Source organism: Xyrauchen texanus, chromosome 11 (genome assembly GCF_025860055.1).
Source record: "Xyrauchen texanus isolate HMW12.3.18 chromosome 11, RBS_HiC_50CHRs, whole genome shotgun sequence".
NCBI classification, from domain to species: domain Eukaryota; kingdom Metazoa; phylum Chordata; class Actinopteri; order Cypriniformes; family Catostomidae; genus Xyrauchen; species Xyrauchen texanus.
Window position 1 is genome coordinate 47,252,033 of NC_068286.1, and position 19,541 is coordinate 47,271,573.

The window sequence follows — 19,541 nt, forward strand, 5'->3', positions numbered from 1 at the left end:
GGGCGGACTGGTCATCGGGAGAACCGAGCGGGCCGGTGGGTCGGCAGCGAAACGTGCCGACTGGGCCGCGATACGCTAAAATGAGCCGCCACGTTATGCAGAACGGACCACAGAATGGCGCCGCGATATGCAGAAAAGGACAGCGACAGTTGCCATGTAAATCCCGGGGCCGATTTATATTCCCAGTCCAGCCCTGGTCAAGCCCTCATGATATATCTCGGACTGATTGACGAATTCAAATGCAAAATGGATTGCTGTGAACTTATGATCAGCTTATGTTCGATAATATGCAAATAAACAATATATTCCATTCTAAAGCCACTTTTTGTATTGTCTATTTTAATGCTTTAAATGAATGTAATGCATTAAAATTTTCTGTATTATTATTATTATTGTATAAAATGTATCTATAATTATTTGAGCCTTAAATTTGATGCAATACGGTTTAAAATGGGCATGTTCTTCGCAATAAAACTATATAGCACAGTGCTACACAGTTCCGTTGTGCCCTCTTGTGGACTTAGCACACGGTCCACACTGTATTTGCTGAGACACTCCATTGCAAATAACTTCTCTATTGCATCCAGAGGACAATGAGTTAAGTAATCTGATAAACCAATGTGATCTGTAATTGAACAAACAGCTTCGGGTAGAGCCTCCTGAACCACATTACATCTCTTCTGCATCTGCAAACCTCTGCTGGGAGAGAGAGAGAGAGGACACACATTATGTGCTCTCTGCGTGTATACTGTAGGACACGCTCTGAGCGGCACCAGATGTTTGGGAAATAAATAAGTGCATGGATTACAGCACACCCACAGATGGAGAACAAAATGGATCTGCCAGTGTGCACGCAGAGATATATCAAATCAAACAAATCTAGCTCAAATTAAACCTCCAAAACAAAATAGGAAATCCATTGAATTTAAAGCAATATTTGACATTAGCCAGACGCTAACTAACAGCGCATTCAAGCTTTACACTTTAACATTAAAAGTACAGAACCTATGACCTTGGCATTGATGGTGCCATGCTGTACCACACCTGTCACAGGCTACAGGAAGTTTTCATATTTAATTTAGCCCCTTGTGATGAAGAGGAGGGCGGGGCTGGGTCGGGCCCCGCCCCCAATCGGGCTAAACAGCCGAGGAGATGGATAAATGCAGTGGGACGTGGCAGGTGCTTTCGGGTCCTTGAATAACGTATAACGTGCGAGTAAGGGCAGCCGGTGGACTTTCTGGTGCCCTCCTAGAGTAAGACGGTGCCCTCCTAGGGAGTTGGTGCCCTACGTAGTCTGCATAGTCTGCTTATAGGGAGCGGCGGTGCTGAGTTGATCACTACAGAGAGGGCATCAGTGTTCTGCTCAGCTGAAGTGTTGCCAACACAGTTTAAAGCACAGAGCTCAACAGAGATCAGAGGAACAAGCTGGCACATCCTTCAAAATGCACTAGCGGAAAACAAGGAAACACAACACGTTTCCAAGTATTATGCATTTTTATGCATTATGCGGTTTCCCGGTGTTACACTGGTGTAATTCGTTTCCTGGTGCACCAGCGGAACAAACTCAAAAAGAACGGTCTACAACAGGCCCACAAAGGTTTTTGAGTGAACGTATATATTGCAGTATATTGCATAACTGCAATAGTTACTCGTGCATAAACTGCTCTGAGCTGACACACTGTACATGCTAACACTAAAAAGAGGAACTGTCCCTTCCGTGGTCAGCTGTTTAGACAAATAGAATGAAATAAAAGGAAAGTGATGGGACAAAAAGGAAAGCACACTACTTACAGATATTCATGGGAAAATAAGAATTCTTTCCCATTCCACTAGGGGTCTGCGAGTATGACAGCCTTGGGAGAACATCCATTTAGCACATCAGTCAGAGGAAAGCAGAAATGGAGGGACAATTGGTAGAAGGGACGAGAGAATAAACGTGCAATGAAGAGGCCAGAGGGAAAGGATTAGGTGAGATGAAGTAAAAGACAGAGAGAGAGAGAGAGAGAGAGAGACAGAGAGAGAGTGTGGGCGATAATCTCTGTCCTCAGTACGAGTTCAGACCTGTGCAACTCCTTCAACCAGCAAATGCTCACCAGAAAACTGGGATTTGTGTTGATATAGAGCACAAATGGAAAATCGTAATGGATAAAAGCACAATTTATGTAACTGTCCCTAGTTGAATGGTGGTCTATTCCTATTTTCCATACAATAATTGTTCAGAAAATGAAAATTGTTACATTGTTATGTGCTTTAAATGTTATCATTATGTATAAGTTCCCTCTTAAACTCTAATTCAATAGAATTGTGATTAGAAGAAAAATGGCTTGAATCAAATATTTTTTGTAAACTGTGGGAAAGAAACAAGAGCACAAAGTACGCAGCCACAAACTTTATACATGCATAAAACTATACAATGTATTTTTAAGTGTTAGTGTAATAAAAACAGCTATTTTTTTAAAGGGACAGTTCACCCCAAAATGAAAATTCTCTCATCATTTCCTCACCCTCATGCCACCCCAGATGTGTTTGACTTAGTTTCTTCAGCAGAACACAAATTACGATATTTAGAAGAATATTTCAGCTCCATGCAATGCAAGTGAATGGTGACTAGAAATTTGAAGCTCTAGAAAGCACATAAAGGCAGCATAAAAGTAATCCATAAGACTCCAGTGGTTTTATCCACATCCTCAGAAGCGATACGATAGGTGTAGGTCCTTTTTTACTGTAAATCTCCAATTTATCTTTCACTTTAAGATGTAAAAGTAAAACTAAACAGGCACCACATGTGACTTTCAGATGTAAAAGTGAAAGTGGAGATTTAGAAAAGCGATCGAGAAACAAAGTCATACACATCTGGGATGGCACGGGGGTGCGTAAATGATATGAGAATTTTCATTTTTGGGTGTGCTATCCCTTTAAGAGATACATTAGGTTTTTTTTTAATGATCTGAATCCACCACAATCATGTGGACCGGTCTCACCTGTTCCATTTCCATTGAAGGGAAAGTTATGATGGGACCACATGGTGGTCTGTCTCGGGGCATCCTCATTGGACACTGCAGTTCCATCCGGGTTGGCATAGAACAGGAGGAGTGGCTGAAAATGACCCCGGATACATTTAGACGCCACATCCTTCCACTTGGAGCCAATCTAGATATTTGATGCAAACATATGTCAGTCCAGAACAAGAGGTTGAACACAATGTTTACAAATATTACAATTATGCAAGTGTTATACCTCTTTCACGGTTGCATCATCGAAAAAGATCCACTTGGAAGACTTGCTGTGATAAGCGAATGCAAGATAATGTCGATTAGAGTAGCAGATCATTCCCACCAGGTGGAGATCTCTTTTCTTGGCATTTTCATCAGTGACTTTATAGAACAGCTGAAGAAAGAATAAAAGATATGTCAGAGATATTTTGAAGCATTGTGTTGAACTAGCAACAGCAGTAAGCTACAGCAGAACGTCTGCAGTATATTTCTAGTAAAACTGCTTTAGTTCAGGGAGTTTAAATTGATGTATGGCTTTGCCATGGTGTGCCATGCTCTCCTCTAGTGTAGTGAGCCAGACATGATGTGATATTGGCCTCCAGCACTCAAATGACTGCTGAAGAGGAAACGGAGGTCTGACAGAGGGGAATCTGTGAGAGATGACTGACTTTAGCAACACATACTAGCGAGCAGCCATGTGACATTTAAAGTCATGCTATGTGTGCATATCTGATGTGTTTTATGCATGCTTAATGACGATGTTAACTAGAGTGAAAATGCATAATACATGTTTAAATGCGTATATGCATCTCTCCCAGTGTTCAAGCAGTGTTTTGTTTGAAAAAAAAGGACATGCAATATAATGATACAGTATAGCAAGCATGTTGCATGGAAATAATTTCATGAAAGGCAGAGAGATTTGACCTTACCCCCGAGAGATTGAGGTTTGGGCCCAGACAGCGAATGACATCTTCAGTCAGGTCAGACTGTTCAGCGTCCCAGACAAAGCCAATGGTGACAATCTCTGGACAGTTCATCAAAACGCGTCTGATTTTGATACTCTGACCACAGTTGCTCTGCAAAAGAGCACAGATTAACTTACATTAAGAAAAATATATATATTAACCACAATAATCAAAACAAGCAAGTACAACATGTTAAATGCTTCACGCTGCAACCCCCCAATGTTCAAGCCAAATCTACGCCCTTGGGTGTAACTACCAATAGTGTCCCCAATGTTTGTAAACAATGGGATTGGTCTAGTGTATGTAAAGTAGGAGGAGTATTAATAAAAAATCGACTTAAGTAGAAAAAGGGGTGTGACGAGGAGGAGGGCGGGGCCTGAATGTAGCGGGACATGGCAGTACGGGAGAGAGAGAGAGAGAGAGTGCAATGCAGCTGCATGTGGCTCTCTCTCTCCCCAACTGCCACGTCCCACTGCATTTATCCATCTCATCGGCTGTTTAGCCCGATTGGGGGCGGGGCCCGACCCAGCCCCGCCCTCCTCCTCATCACAAGGGGCTCAATTAAATATGTAAACAAATGACCAAAGACACATTACTGGAGGCATTTCTCAAATGTCAGATGAAAAGCAGACTTTGTGTGAAAATATAGCCAAAATACTGGATGCAATGGTTACATTTGAATCCACATATGCATTTAGGGTTAATCAGATCTGACACCTACAGGTCATTTAGGCTAATTGATACATTAAAGTGGTACAAGTACACAATGTGTTGTCATATGTTGAACATAACATTTTTTTTAGAAGACACAATCTGAAATACAGGGCAATTGCGCAGATCTCCAATGGTGTTGGCCGCCTGCAGCAGTTCCCCGAACATGTCAGAGCGCAGTCTGTCGGTCTTCTCCAGGATGCGCTCCACTTGTTGACTGACAGAAGAGCAAAGAGCACAAAGAGGAGTCATTTCTGTCACTAGTATTAAGAGTTGTGATAGTAGACTGTGTTTTGCACACATTGCTGGATTCCTCTTAGTTTACATTAAACCGTCAATGCAGTTTTAAGATACTAAATCTATCAGCGTTAAAAGTTTGGTAACACTTTACAATAAGATTTTAATACGTAAACATCAGGTAATGCAAAGGTTAACATGATAGAACAATGAGCAATACTTTTACAGCATTTATTAATCATTATTTGATGATTAATTAACAGAAGCTGAAACTGTTAAGTTGTGTGCATGTAAATTCATTTTGATGAGTTGTACTGGTAAAGCTGATCTTAATACTGTTTAACATGAGGGTTTCTAACAATGAAGCGTACTGTGCAATATATGTGAAGTATTTTCATTTTGAATGTCCTGTGGTATGTTGCCTCGCTGTTTATTAACAGTGGTTTGCTGGCCTATACATCACTATTCTAATTAGCATTCCCAAGATTTTTTTTTTCCTTAAATATTGCACATTTGCACATGTTGTAAAGCCTCTTGTACCAACGTGCTGCCATGTCATCCTATTTGTGTAAATGTTTTAAACTGTGCTATCTAAGTACTGAGATAAAGCTGCGTTCACACCGCCAGCGACATCGCGCGAGACTGCGACACCATCCCATTCATTTTCAATGAGAGCACAGCGACTTCCGGCGACACGAGATGTCACGGCCGTTGGCGACCAGATGTGGGCGTGTCCAGCGATGCAACAAAGTTGAGACAAGTTCAACTTTATTCAAATGAAGAGCGACTTACGGGAGCGACAGCCAATAGGAGAGAAGACGGCAGAGCTCACGTGATCCTTCTCTCTCTCAGCTCCTGCAGTAACGGAAAGATCCGGGGACTCACCTTCTGCAGCTCATCAAACTGGGTCCCGTCAAGCTTGAAGTACTGCTGGAACCGGACTTCATCCAGCCGCAGCTCCTGCACCAGCCGGTGGTACTCAGAGATTGAATGGTTTTGTGGACCCAGACAGACCGGCGTTTGCGTTTTCGCCGCAGATAAACAGCCGCTATGGGAAACAGCACGCCTTGTTTCACATTCATCTTTGATATAAAGCATTTTATGTACTGATTCCATTTATATTTAGTCTTTTCCCTCCAAAATGTTTGTTTTTAGCAGCAAGAAAACTGATTCGCTGTCAAGAGCAATGGAATGACATCCGTGAATGTCATATATAAACGTTACTAGGCAACCAGAAGTTGGAACGCCCACTAGCGACGTAACCGCCAGCCACTGGCGACCTGCAGCGACAAAGTCTCTGGCAGTGTGAGATGGGGCCCAGGGCAGAACTGGGAAGAGAGATCGGCCTGGGATTTTACATAGCAACTGGCCCAAAAGTGGAGCCAAATGAGGGGTGTTCGCTAGCCTTTTCTGCATATCGTGCCGCTGTTTTGTGGTCCGTTCTGTATAACGCGCCGGCTCGTTTTAGCTCATAACGGCCCGCTCGGTTCTCCTGATGCCAGTCCACCCCTGATCGGCCCCAAAGTGCGTCGGCCCACCGGGAAAATGCCTGGTATGCCAGATTACCAGTCCAGCCCTGATGGGGCCTGACACTAATAAATATTTCATATTAAAAGTTGCATACAGTATGTCAATATTAGTTAATGTCTAATGAACTACCATGACTAAATAATAATCATTAACACATTTATAAATGAACATTAAACAAGATTAATAAATGCTGTAAAATGCATTAACGTTACATTCATGTAATTAGCATAATGTACACAGCAAATGCATGGAGTAGAGCAGTATTACTCAGTAAGTGTGACTGTAATGCATTACATAATGTTTTTATATGGGATGTTTAAAATGAAGTCAGTTGGATCCTCACAATGACATCATTCATATAAAGAAATGAAAGAACATCTAGATTGAAGACTTCCTCTCCAGGACAAGACTGACCAGATGATGTCACTCACCAGAGGGCCGTGGAGGACACGTAGTGCACAAGCTCCGTGAAGGGGAGAGGGTCGGATGATGCTCCACAACTACGACAAACAAACTACACAGGGAAAGAAACCACTGTGAGGATAGAGTGAGGTCTAACCCACCCACCACACACTGCATGAATTATAATGTATCACCTCACAAAGATTAGCAGAAACAGCACTGAGACGACTCTTATTACAGTAAGTTCTATCGATAACAAGACACGAGCGAGTCACGGTACCTGCTCATAGAGAGTCATGGCGAACTTCTGGTGGGTGATGCATGATTTGGAAGTACACATTTCTGAGGCCAAGTCAGAAACGAGGTGCAGGTGTATTCTCTCGAGAATGTTCTCCTGTCTCCCAAAATGTACAGAAGAAAAAAAACAATTATAAGTGAGATTATGTTGACCCTTGACTCCTGTCTAGAGTTATTCTGAGACTCATAATTCATGATATTTTTAACATAACCATTGTTATTATTAGCAACATCAACATATCCCAAAGAAAGTGGGTCAAAGAACACCAAACAACAACAACAAAAAATAAAGCAATTAATGAACCACAGAAATTAGATTGCTCTTCCAGACAAAGACATGGAATGCTGTACACCAACAATACCTGACCCTGACACAAAGGAAACACGAGACTTAAATACATGGACAAGGCAAACATCAGCCAATGAACAGACAGAACTATAATCCAGATAACAAGACAATGACTATGAACCAATGACATAACAGGACTAATACAAGACACGTGAAAAATGGGAATCACATGACAAGATCATATGACGGTGAAACAGGAAATAACATGACATAATAAAACACATTGACACAAAACATGAACATGAACACCTCTAGGCGTGACAGTCCTCCTCATCTTTTTTTCTTTTTTCTACCCAATTTGGAACGCCCGATTCCCAATGTGCTCCAAGTCCTCGTGGTGGCAGTGACTCGCCTCAATCCGGGTGGCGGAAGACGAATCTCAGTTGCCTCCGCGTCTGAGACCGTCAATCCACGCATCTTATCACATGACTTGTTGAGCACGTTACCATGGAGACGTAGCGCGTGTGGAGGATTCACGCTATTCTCCGCGGCATCCATGCACAACTCACCACACGCCCCACCGTGAGCGAGAACCACGTTATAGCAACCACAAGGAGGTTACCCCATGTGACTGTACCCTTCCTAGCAACTGGGCCAACTTGGTTGCTAAGGAGACCTGACTGGAGTCACTCAGCACGCCCTGGATTCAAACTCGCGACACCAGGTGTGACAGTCAGTGTCAATACTCACATTTTATCACGTGACTTGTTGAGTGCGTTGCCATGGAGATGTAGCGCATGTGGAGGCTTCACGCTATTCTCCGCGGCATCCACACCCGACTCACCACACGCCCCACCGAGAGCGAGAACCACGTTATAGCGACCACGAGGAGGTTACCCCATGTGACCCTCCCTAGCAACCGGGCAAATTTGTTTGCTAAGGAGACCTGGCTGGAGTCACTCGGCACGCCCAGAATTCAAACTCGTGACTCCAGGTGTGATAGTCAGTGTCTTTACTCGCTGAGATACCCAAACCCCCCGTCCCTCCTTATCTTTAAAAAAAGCCAAAATCTCTATTCCGGTGAGACACTTACAATGGAAGTCAATGGGGCCAATTTTTGGATGGTTTAAAAGCTTATAATTTTATAAAAGCATTCACATTAATTCTTCTGAAAAAACACATGAATTATTTGAGCTATAAAGTTCTTTAAATCGTTAAAGAACTTTATACAAAGTTGTAAAATTGTCTATAACTTTCCACAGATGTGGTCAGTAAGTGATTTAATGACAGTAAAATCATGTTAACACACATATTGTTTATGTCTTGTGTCTATACTTTTGAATCAGTGAGTCACGTTAATGTTTACAGATTAAACCCCATTGACTTCCATTGTAAGTGTCTCACTGGAACACACACTTGTGCTTTTTTCAAGCCCCTTTGAAAAGAGAAACATTTGCATTAGACCGTTAAATCAACATGTCTAATGGTGCAGTAGTCTCTGGTGGGGAAACTAACAGACAGATAGACATACAAAACACTCTGCGGCATCATCCATGAGGCCCAGCTGAAAGCGCTGCTCATCTTTAAAGGTCTCGGCCAGAGCGTGACGCAGGGTGTCTGACGGAAGAGCACGCTCTCGACTCTGCTGGAACTGACAGAAGATGCTCTGCAAAAAGAAACAGAGACAAATTGTGCCAAAAACATCACATGCACAGACTTCAATCTACTGGACACTTTCAGTAGTTCATAAATGCAATATAGTGCTTCTTGAGAAACGTTTGTTTGCCTCTAAACCTAGTCAGATGACCGTTTGCGGTCTACATGGGCAGCTGTATACGAAGACAACATCCTAACCGCACGAGACTCAACTAATGCTAAAAGTTCATTCAAACATTGTCACATAGCAAGATAATAAGTCAATACTCTAATAAGCACCAAAGAAATATGTAGCACACAAATATATTGGGCAAAGGAACACATATTAATTAAATAATGCTGATTCCTAAATAAAATACCACATGCAATGCTTCAAATTTGGGTCAAAATGAGGTGAAACCATAATTTTGCTAGTGTATATCCAAAATGTGGGAGTGTGCCAATGATGCCCAATAATGTTGACTAGGTTGGACTAGACAAAACCTTTATGTACACACCTTTAATGCACAGAAAATACAGGCATCCCCCAGACAGAAATGGCCAGAGAGATGTCGTAGGCTCCTCCTGAAGATGTCAAGCTGCCAAAGCACCTGTAAGAAACTGGTCTTTAGTTTGTGTCCAGTACGTCTGCCACAGTGCACCTGTATCTGTCGTCTGCAACGTTAAATAACCTCTTCAATAAGAGCACAAATAATCAAATACTGTCCTTCTCTGGGCTTTTCCACCATATTGCTTTGGACTCAAAAGCTTTTACTGTACCTACCAAACCATTTTTTTATGTTCCGTTTTTTGTCCACCCACATATTTAGTTACTATGATGTCACTCACCTGCACAGCACTGTTAAGGAAACAGCTATTTTGGCCTGGCTCATTCAGAAGACCTTTGGTTAGGGCGAGAGATATCATGCTGCCCGGCTGGTAGGACTTGCCCAGCCCCGTCCCGCTCCAGGCACCGGTACCCGCCATGTGGCCTCCAGGCTTTTTAAACAGTTTGACCCATGCCATGAGGTTGAAGCCTGGCCCTCTCCAGCACTCCAGCAAGCAGCCAGAGTCAATTACTCAAGCAACTTGAGGTTGACGTTTATGTCTTTGGCAACATTAGTGCCCAGCAGTCCTTGTACCTGACAAACAGACCAACCTCACAGTCGCTTACAGGCAAAACAATCTGAGCAAAATGTTTATAACTCACTGGATGTTTTTCGACGTGCAGGATTTGACAGCACAACATTGAGATATGATTGAATCGTTCAAACCAGAGGCTCTTGATTTAACGTGAACATGTGACGTCTAGCCACATTGCTTCATCAGTCCTGCAGTTACTATGACGATGATCACACTCCGTCTCTTCTGTTTGTGGAAACTCATCGGCATCCAGGCACACTGGCAATGAGAGGAATGATGCAGATCGGAGAAGTAAATCCATTACTCTTCTCAGCATTTCTAATGGAGGTCATTTAAGGGGGTCATCCATATGGACTGCTCAGGACAGGCACTACAGTAAAACACTGGAAGACCTGCAGAGACACACAGAGAGAGAGATGGGTTGAGAGATTTGAAAAGAGAAAATCAATGTTGTTAAAGGAATATTCCGGGTTCAATACCAATGAAGCTCAATCGACAGCATTTGTGGCATAATATTGATTACCACAAAAATGTGTTTGGACTCGTCCCTCCTTAAAAAGCACAAATGTGTGTTCCAGTGAGACACTTCCAATGGAAGTCAATGGGGTTTAAACTGTAAACATTAAAATACTGTTTCAAAAGTATAGACACAAGACATAAACAATATGTATGTTACTGTCAGAAAATCACTTACTAACCGCATCTGTGTGAAGTTATAGACAATTTTACAACTTTGTTGCCATGACGATGTTATGTCAGCAAACCCTAAATCCTAAAAATGACCATTTAAACAACTTTACAGCTCAAATAATACATTAGAATTTTAACAGGAGAATTAATGTAAGTGCTTTTATTACATTATCACATTTCTGCATTTAAACCTCCAAAAATGTCCTCATTGACTTCCATTGTGAGTGTCTCACTGGAACACACATTTGTGCTTTTTTTAAAGAAGAGGGAACAGTCTAATTTTTTTAATTATTAGTGGTGCTTGCCAAAGGCAACACATGCTAGCATCGCCTAGCGAAGTGCTAAAACATGCTAAAAACATGTTAGCATCATGCTAACACATGCTAGAATCCCCTAGCGAAGTGCTAAAACATGCTAAAAACGTGCTAGCATCATGCTAACACATGTTAGCATTGCCTAAACAAGTGCTAAAACATGCTAAAAACGTGCTAGTTTATGCTAACACATGCTAACATCACCTAGCGAAGTGTTAAAACATGCTAAAAACGTGCTAGCATCATGCTAACTCATGTTAGCATCGCCTAAACAAGTGCTAAATCATTCTAAAAACGTGCTAACATCATGCTAACACAAACATAACACCTACATGCTACCATCATGAAAAACACATGCTAGCAACATTCTATGACCATTATTTTAGTGCTTAGCAACAAGTTAGAAAATGCTATTTGACGAGTTTTGCCACGGCAAGCGCCACTCACATTTTCTTCAGGAAATGTACCTATCTAGTTATTATTATTATTTTGTGGTTATAAACATTATATGACAAATGCTGTCGATTGAGCTTAACTTGTGTTGAATCCGGAATATTCCTTTAAAGGTGCTGCAAGAGATTTTTTTTTGTATGAAATGACACAGAAAACATCCCTATTACCTGTCAGATATCACTGTAATAGATGACAGGAAATATCACACCTGTCTCTGTGACAGCGCTAGGCTGTAAGATTCTTTATTTAGCCAATTAGAAGACTTTGTAGCACTTTCTGCTTGTCAATCAGTCTGCGTGTTCACAGGCCTGCCCCAATATGGGCAAAAGGAAGCTGACAGCATCGGTATGAGAGTTGTCCATTTGTTGAGTGTCTTGCGAGTCCTAGTGTCTGTGCATGGTCAGATTAAATGTTTGGGTGCTTCCCAGCTCCATCTCTGATTATAAATGTCTCGAAGCGTATATGTGTGTGTGTGTGTGTGTGTGTGTGTGTGTGTGTGTGTGTGTGTGTGTGTGTGTGTGTGTGTGTGTGTGTGCGTGTGTGTGTGTGTGTGTATGTGTGTGTGTGTGTGTCTTTAGAAACAGGGGGCATGTCTTATTCAACGGCCAAGTCTTGTGGACGTTCTAGACGACTAACAGCAACTTTTAAATGGAAAGCAAGATTTACAGATTATACCCATTTCTTGGGTTTTAGATCATACTTGGCACTATAGAGCTGTTCAGTCATGACGTCAATTTGTAGGACGTCCCATTAGGCTAATTTGCCATCGGTTCCCTCTGGAATTTCCAATCATACATCAAATGTAAAAAATGTAAGCTGCTGTGTTTTAATATTGTAAAAATAAGACATACGCTGCTAACAAATTGCTGCATTATGTAAGAACACATCTTTAGAGTAGTTTGACTCCTTAATTTGTTTGCAATTTAGTTTGTAAAAAAAAACAGCCTCTTCAAAAGTCACATTTCAGGTATGAATATGGAAATTAAAGGGACGGTTCACCCAAAAATGTTTAACTGTCTCATCATTTATTCACCCTCATGTCATCCCAAATGTGTGTGACTTTCTTTCTTCTGCAGAACACAAATTAAAATGTTTAGAAGAATATTTCAGCTCTGTAGGTCCATACAATGCAAGTGAATGGTGACCAGAACTTTTAAGCTCCAAAAAGCACATAAATGCACATACAATTTTAAAAGGCTTTTCATTTTTGCCATTCTGTGGTGCATATTTAAGCTTGTCGCTTTCACATCTGATGCAAAACATTAAAGGGACAGTTCACCCGAAAATGAAAATTCTGTCATCATTTATCTATATAAAAGTAATCCATAAGACTCCAGTGGTTTAATGCATGTCTTCTGAAGTGATATGATAGGTGTGGGTCAGAAACAGATCACTTTCACATTCTTCTTCTTCTGATTTTGGTGATTCACATTCTTCATGCATATCGCCCCCTACTGGGCCGGGAAAATAATTCCTAGCAAAAAAAAAGGACTTAAATATTGTTCTTTTTCACACCCACACCTATCATATCTCTTCAGAAGACATGGATTAAACCACTGGAGTCGTATGGCTTACTTTTATATAGATAAATGATGACAGAATTTTCATTTTCGGGTGAACTGTCCCTTTAATGTTTTGCATCAGATGTGAAAGCGACAGGCTTAAATATGCACCACAGAATGGCAAAAATGAAAAGCCTTTTAAAATTTTAGCATACAGTGCTGGGAAGTAACAGATTACATGCAATCTAGATTACAAAATCAGATTACAAAAATCAATACTTATAATTAAATTGCACTAAATTTGATCCAAACTTAATTAAACAATTGTAATCAGATTAGTTACATATTGGAAGAGTAATGTTTGTATTCAGACAGATGTGAGAATGAATCATCTTTAATTAAGGACTTCCTGGAATAAGCAAGAACAAAGATAAATGACAGACAACAACCAAACTTAACATTTTTAGTGATGGAATATTTATATGACAGAATTATATTAAATTCATACAGAACATCTGTGTTTAGAAATTGCAGTATTTTTTAATAAGTTTCTAAAGTAGGAAAATGTTCAAGAGACAAAACATAAATACTGATGTACTGCTTGTACTGTTACATTGTTCCAACTCATTAAACATGGACGATGATTGATGCTTGACATTTCAGTGCTGACACAAATCATCTAACCTGATAAAAGTCAAAAATTACATTTTAGATCCTACACAATCCTCTACCTACAGCCTACGTGTCCAGGGTCAGCATGAATGTGGAACTTGTTACCGCAGTGTCGCAGTATATTACTGTAAATGCTGGACCATTGCCATGGCTACCGCATGAAGATTATGGGCTATAGGCAGCTGCAGCAATGATGCTGAATGAAGCCCTTCATCGGTGGAAATGTGTAGAATTTGCAACAGCATGAAACAAAAGACTCTTCACGTTGCAACATAAGAAGAAAGATGTTTCTGGCTAATCTGTTTGGTTCTAACAAGTATTTGAATGATGTGCTACAGTGTAGCTCGTTCTTGACTAAAGCATTGACATGTACGATTAAGTCGCACAGGCTTATCAAACTGCACTGCAGCAATAAATCATGAGCCATTAGAGCACACAGGACAATATCGAATTGTTGTACTTGTGGTTATAGTGTGTATGTATGTATATACACTGATCAGCCACAACATTAAAACCACCTGCATATGTTGTGTAGGTCCTCCTCGTGCCACCAAAACGGCACCAACCTGCATGTCAGAACAGCATTCAGAGATGTTATTCTTCTCATCACAATTATACAGAGTGGTTATCTGAGATACCGAAGACTTTGTCAGTTCAAACCAGTCTGTCCATTCTCTGTTCACCTCTCTCATCAACAAGAACTGCCGCTCACGGGATGTTTTTTGTTTTTGGCACCATTCGGAGTAAATTCTAGAGACTGTTGTGTGTGCAAATCCCAGAAATACTCAAACCAGCGCCCGTCTGGCACCAACAATCATGCCAACGCTCCAAATCACTTGACATCACATTTTTCCCCATTCTGATGGTTGATGTGAACATTAACTGAAGTTCCTGACCCGTATCTGCATGATTCTATGCACTGCACTGCTACAACACGATTGGCTGATTAGATAATGACACTGAGATGCAGGTTGGCACTGTTTTGGCGGCATGAGGGTGACCAACACAATATTAGGCAGGTGGTTTTAATGTTGTGGCTCATCGGTGTATATGTGTGTGTGTGTGTGTGTGGTGTGTGTGTTAAACAAAATTAAAAACTGAAGCAACTTTTTCCAACAGTCAAAATAGACTTGTTATAATGTTAACATAAACATCTTATCAGATCGTTTTAAGACGCATCAGAATGTGCGTTCAATTCTTCACTCTCTGGTAGCCTATATAGCCTGTGAGAAACTCCCTTTAATAGGTATGCAATAGAAGTCATTCTGATATTGTCATTTATCGGTATTTGTATCAAACGAGATGATAAACAAAAGCAGAACTGCGCTTCTCAGCGTGCCGTTACACCTGTCACTGCGCAAGCGCATCCGGTGATCCGCTATGCCGCAGTTTTGGGCATCATTATGCGCGTTCGAGCCTACGGCTAAATGCTGTCGAGGCAAACAGCTCACTAGGTTTTGAGACACATTCATCAATAATGAAACACAGCTCACCTACACGTGTCTAGTATACTGGTGATGAAATCCTGCTTTTGTAAGGGTGTTCATCCGTATACATAGATATCTGAGAGTTCATTCCGTGCGTCCAGCTCAAGTTACTTGCTGTTGGAATCCTTCATTGCTCATTGTGTCATCAAGCACAGTAAATCCATGTGATTAAAGATCCTCCTACAGGCCTAAAAACAACAAGACAGCAGCACTGAGTCCGTGTGTCTGTCTGTATTCCAGCTCCACATACACCGACATGAGGATTTATCCTTTCAGATCCTGAGCTAGAGATTATTGTGATGATCTGAAGTCTCCGCCCCTCATATACTGCTACACTCCACAAAAACAATCCGCGTGCTTAGAGGGCGTGGATTCAGTCATAGCCTCACGACTGATTTGGCATGTTTGTGCATCATGCTTGCTGCCGATATATGGAGTTATATTTGTGTCACAATTCCGCGCGCGCTAAATTTGAGTTTTAGCGCACAAAAATGCTCTGCGCGCGCAAGATGATATTTAAATTTCGCACGCACAGTGGGTAGGGGGAAAAGCAACATGTCACAATTCTGTGCAAATTCACATTCAAATAAACTTTATGAAAAAAAAACTTTATGCAGAATTGATTTTCGTTTGCTCAAAATGAATTTATCCTTGCAAGAAGCTGCATTGCTTTACAAAGCGTGTGCGAAATAATTTTCTATGCACTCAAATTTTCATCTTGCACGTGCAGAACGTTTTTGTGCACTCAAAATGTAATTTTGCACATGCAGAATTGTGGCACATATACTCCATACTCAATAAGACATATTACAAATATTTGTACCTGAGATTTTATTAATATTCAAATATTATATAATTATTAGGCTGTATTAATATTAATATTACTATTAAACTATATCATTATATCATATTTTACATGTAGGCTACCAGTAATGATAGAAATGCTCGGCAAATTGTCTTTACACTAGACCAGGACATGTATGAGTACTGAGAACTCATGCAACAATTAATCATCCTTTATTTTGCACTCGATTCTGCAACAAAATAACACACGCAAAATATGATTCAAAGATGACAAAATGTGTTACTTTGCTCTAAGAGAGCTTGAGGAACACCTCCCTTCATGAACATTTTGTAATTGTCACAATACAGAACTAAAAGTTCACATCTAAAGCTCATTTTGCTATTTAGGAACAACACCAGTAACAAAGAACTGGTGAAACATTTGTTGTAAAGATGATTAGTTACCAGGATATTTCCCCTTTTAAAATATAGTACTTCCAATGTAAGCGCAGCGTAGTTCTAGCGGGAAGATTAGCAGCTAGTTACATTTGCAACTACATTTACTGCACTTATTACAGGGATCAACCTGGATTTAAGGGCCTTGCTCAAGGACACAATGGTGGTGGCTGGGGGGGGGGGGTCGAACCAGCAACCTTCTGATTACCAGTTATGTGCTTTAGCCCACTACGCCACCACCACTCCATCCAGCTGTACATCATCGCACCATTAGCTGGGTAACTCCTAGCCAATCACATGTAAGTCTGCTCACAATCTATCACATTGCTGTTTCAGTGTGCTAACATGGCAACCTCCTCCACCCCACTACCACCTGTTGAGCCCCGTCCTGCACGGGGGTAGGCTCCTCACCCCTGCCTCCTATCTCCGGCAGGATATGACGGTTCTGAGTACAACTTCTTCGGGCCGCCAGACTCCCCGTTTTTCACTACGCCAAAGAGAGAGACTTTACTTCCTATTTTACATCTATCAAATAAATGTCATCTTAAATTTCACTCAAGTCTGCGAGTCTTCCTGATAGAAGTGGTGTTATCCACTGACCTGTGTGACAGTAATAGACACAGACAGATACTTTTTGCCCTTTCCTTTCTGTGTTTTGAAGAACAGTGCACTGCTCTTAGTTAATGTACCCCCTAATCTGATATGAGCCTGATATTTGATCTATATTTTATTGGCTATAATTAGCTGCATGCATGAACTGCCTGAGCATCTGATCTGTGAACATTTCTGTCACCGAGAATACAGAAGAATATAAGAATATTCCATCAGCTATAATGCACATCTGTGAGCACACATGCACTGATGACATCACATCACCCAAGAGAAAGAGCTCAAAGGAGGCAGCCAGTGGAACCATTAGCTGACTGTCTGGAAGTGTCTGTGTTTGTTGAAACTGTAGCACAGAAAGTGTCAAATTCAAGGCTCCTGTAAATATAGCCAGTGTCAGAGGACCTGTTTGTGCGCTACATCTCAGAGTGTAACTGATACAGTTTATTTCAGAGACTGTTTTGGATGATGATGATTGGGTATGCTGAAAGCTGCAGACGGTGGCCAAAACACTTTTTCTAAATGATGCATTATTCATCTCTTTATGAAATTGAACCATTTAAGGCGTTTATTTAGCAGCTTGCTAATAAAATCGTATTCATTCAAATGGAAACACAATGTTTATGCTGCTGAATGGTACAAACGGTCTGACATTCATATGCATTTTATTGCACAGTGTTGGTGGTACACTACTTATTGCGAGTACAATTAAATGAAAGGTTCAAACAATATGAATATAATCTGAAACATTCGCCAAAAGAGGAAGAATACAAATAAACGTAGGGATTTTTACAGTACAAACAGGATGTTCAGGCACTCATCAAGTTATATTTACATGTCTGTTTCCACCGTTTGATCCATCCTTATAAATTTGATTTCAGGTTTGACTGTAAATATCTAAAAGATAGTGAGTTTTTGTGATGGAGCCTTAACCGTAGTGAAGAGCACAACATTGTTTCATCACAAAGTAAAGAATTATAACCTCAATATTATTTGATGCTGTACTGAACATATTATTGAACGTTGTTCAAGACAATGTTCAGAAACTGGTTATGTTTCACAGTATGACCATGCATAAAATAAACCTCTGCCACACCCTGAATCATCACTAGATTAAGTCATTGCACTCAAAATAATTAATAAAATAAAACACACACACACACACACCTACAGTATATACTTATACTCTCTATATGCTTATTGGTTTAGATGCATGTTGCAAATATTGTACGGTTAGAGTCTAGGACAAAAATAAATACGTTATTAATAAAGGTTGCATATTCATAATTAATTTACGCTTTTGCTTTTGATGTTCATCAAAGTCTGTTACTTAAAATATTAAAGAATTATTTAATTATTAAACATAAAGTTGTCATGATTGTTTGGCGATATTCTTAAACAGAACTATTTTGCCTATCAGTTGCAATGCAATGTTTTTATTAATTCTGATGATGATTATGAATGCTGCCTCACATACTCGCTTGATCCTTAAAGGGACAGTTCACCCATAAATTAATATTTTCTCATCATTTACTCGCCCTCATGCTATCTCAGATGTGTGACTTTCTTTCTTCAACAGAACACAAATGAAGATTTTTAGAAGAATATTTCAGCTCTGTAGCTTCATACAATGCAAGTGAATGGGTGCCAAAATTTTGAAGCTCCAAAATGCACATAAAGGCAGCATAAAAGTAATCCAGTGGTTAAATCACATCTTCAGAAGTTATATGATACAGTAGGTGTCAATATTTAATATTAAATTCTCCTCCCTGCCCAGTTGGTGGTGACATGCACGAAGATGTGAATTGTCAAAAACACAAGAAGAAGAATGTGAAAGTGAAAGTGGAGATTTATAGTAAATAAAGGACTTAAATATTGATCTGTTTCTCACCCACACCTATCGTATCACTTCTGAAGACATGGATTAAACCACTGGAGACTTATGGATTACTTTTATGCTGACTTTATGTGATTCTTGGAGCTTCAAAGTTCTGGTCACCATTCACTTGCATTGTATGAACCTACAGAGCTGAAATATTCTTCTAAAAATCTTCATTAGTGTTCTGCAGAAAGAAAGTCACACACATCTGGGATGGCATGAGGGTGAATAAATGATGAGAGAATTTACATTTTTGGGTGAACTGCCCCTTTAATTTCTGATCCTCAGAGGCATCCACTCTAAAATGATATGTGGAAAGGGCTGTTCCAAGATCAGCAGTCACAAATTTAGTTTAACATACAAAGAAAAGAAATAAAACACAAAGCTGTTCTACAATCAGTAGCTTTAGATGACAACTACCATACCCTCTACCACAATCAGGCAGTTTGGGATTAGGGGAAAGGAAGGTGTGGAATCCCTGTTACAGATCTTCAGAC

At 40.5% G+C, this 19,541-nt stretch overlaps 2 protein-coding genes across 5 annotated transcripts in view; both read right to left on the reverse strand.

Annotated features, from left to right (window-relative positions):
- Nucleotides 1-17,660, reverse strand: part of usp53b (ubiquitin specific peptidase 53b) — a 35,468-nt gene extending 17,808 nt beyond the window's left edge. For 2 of the 3 annotated variants that reach the window (XM_052137278.1, XM_052137279.1), the window contains exons 1-10: nucleotides 15,327-17,660; nucleotides 9,909-10,594; nucleotides 9,578-9,670; nucleotides 8,956-9,090; nucleotides 7,119-7,232; nucleotides 6,868-6,950; nucleotides 4,781-4,886; nucleotides 3,923-4,069; nucleotides 3,238-3,387; nucleotides 2,982-3,150 (exon numbers count right to left, since the gene is read on the reverse strand). In XM_052137278.1, coding sequence (XP_051993238.1) covers nucleotides 2,982-3,150; nucleotides 3,238-3,387; nucleotides 3,923-4,069; nucleotides 4,781-4,886; nucleotides 6,868-6,950; nucleotides 7,119-7,232; nucleotides 8,956-9,090; nucleotides 9,578-9,670; nucleotides 9,909-10,085 — 1,174 coding nt within the window. In that variant the 5' untranslated portion in view covers nucleotides 10,086-10,594; nucleotides 15,327-17,660. The remainder of the gene's footprint in view (nucleotides 1-2,981; nucleotides 3,151-3,237; nucleotides 3,388-3,922; nucleotides 4,070-4,780; nucleotides 4,887-6,867; nucleotides 6,951-7,118; nucleotides 7,233-8,955; nucleotides 9,091-9,577; nucleotides 9,671-9,908; nucleotides 10,595-15,326) is intronic. The other variant, XM_052137280.1, reaches the window with a different exon arrangement.
- A 153-nt stretch (nucleotides 17,661-17,813) lies between these two features.
- Nucleotides 17,814-19,541, reverse strand: part of myoz2b (myozenin 2b) — a 13,463-nt gene continuing 11,735 nt past the window's right edge. For both annotated transcript variants that reach the window (XM_052137337.1, XM_052137338.1), the window contains one exon: nucleotides 17,814-19,541. This exon is cut by the window's right edge and continues 210 nt beyond it. In XM_052137337.1, the coding sequence (XP_051993297.1) occupies nucleotides 19,526-19,541 (16 nt within the window). In that variant the 3' untranslated portion in view covers nucleotides 17,814-19,525.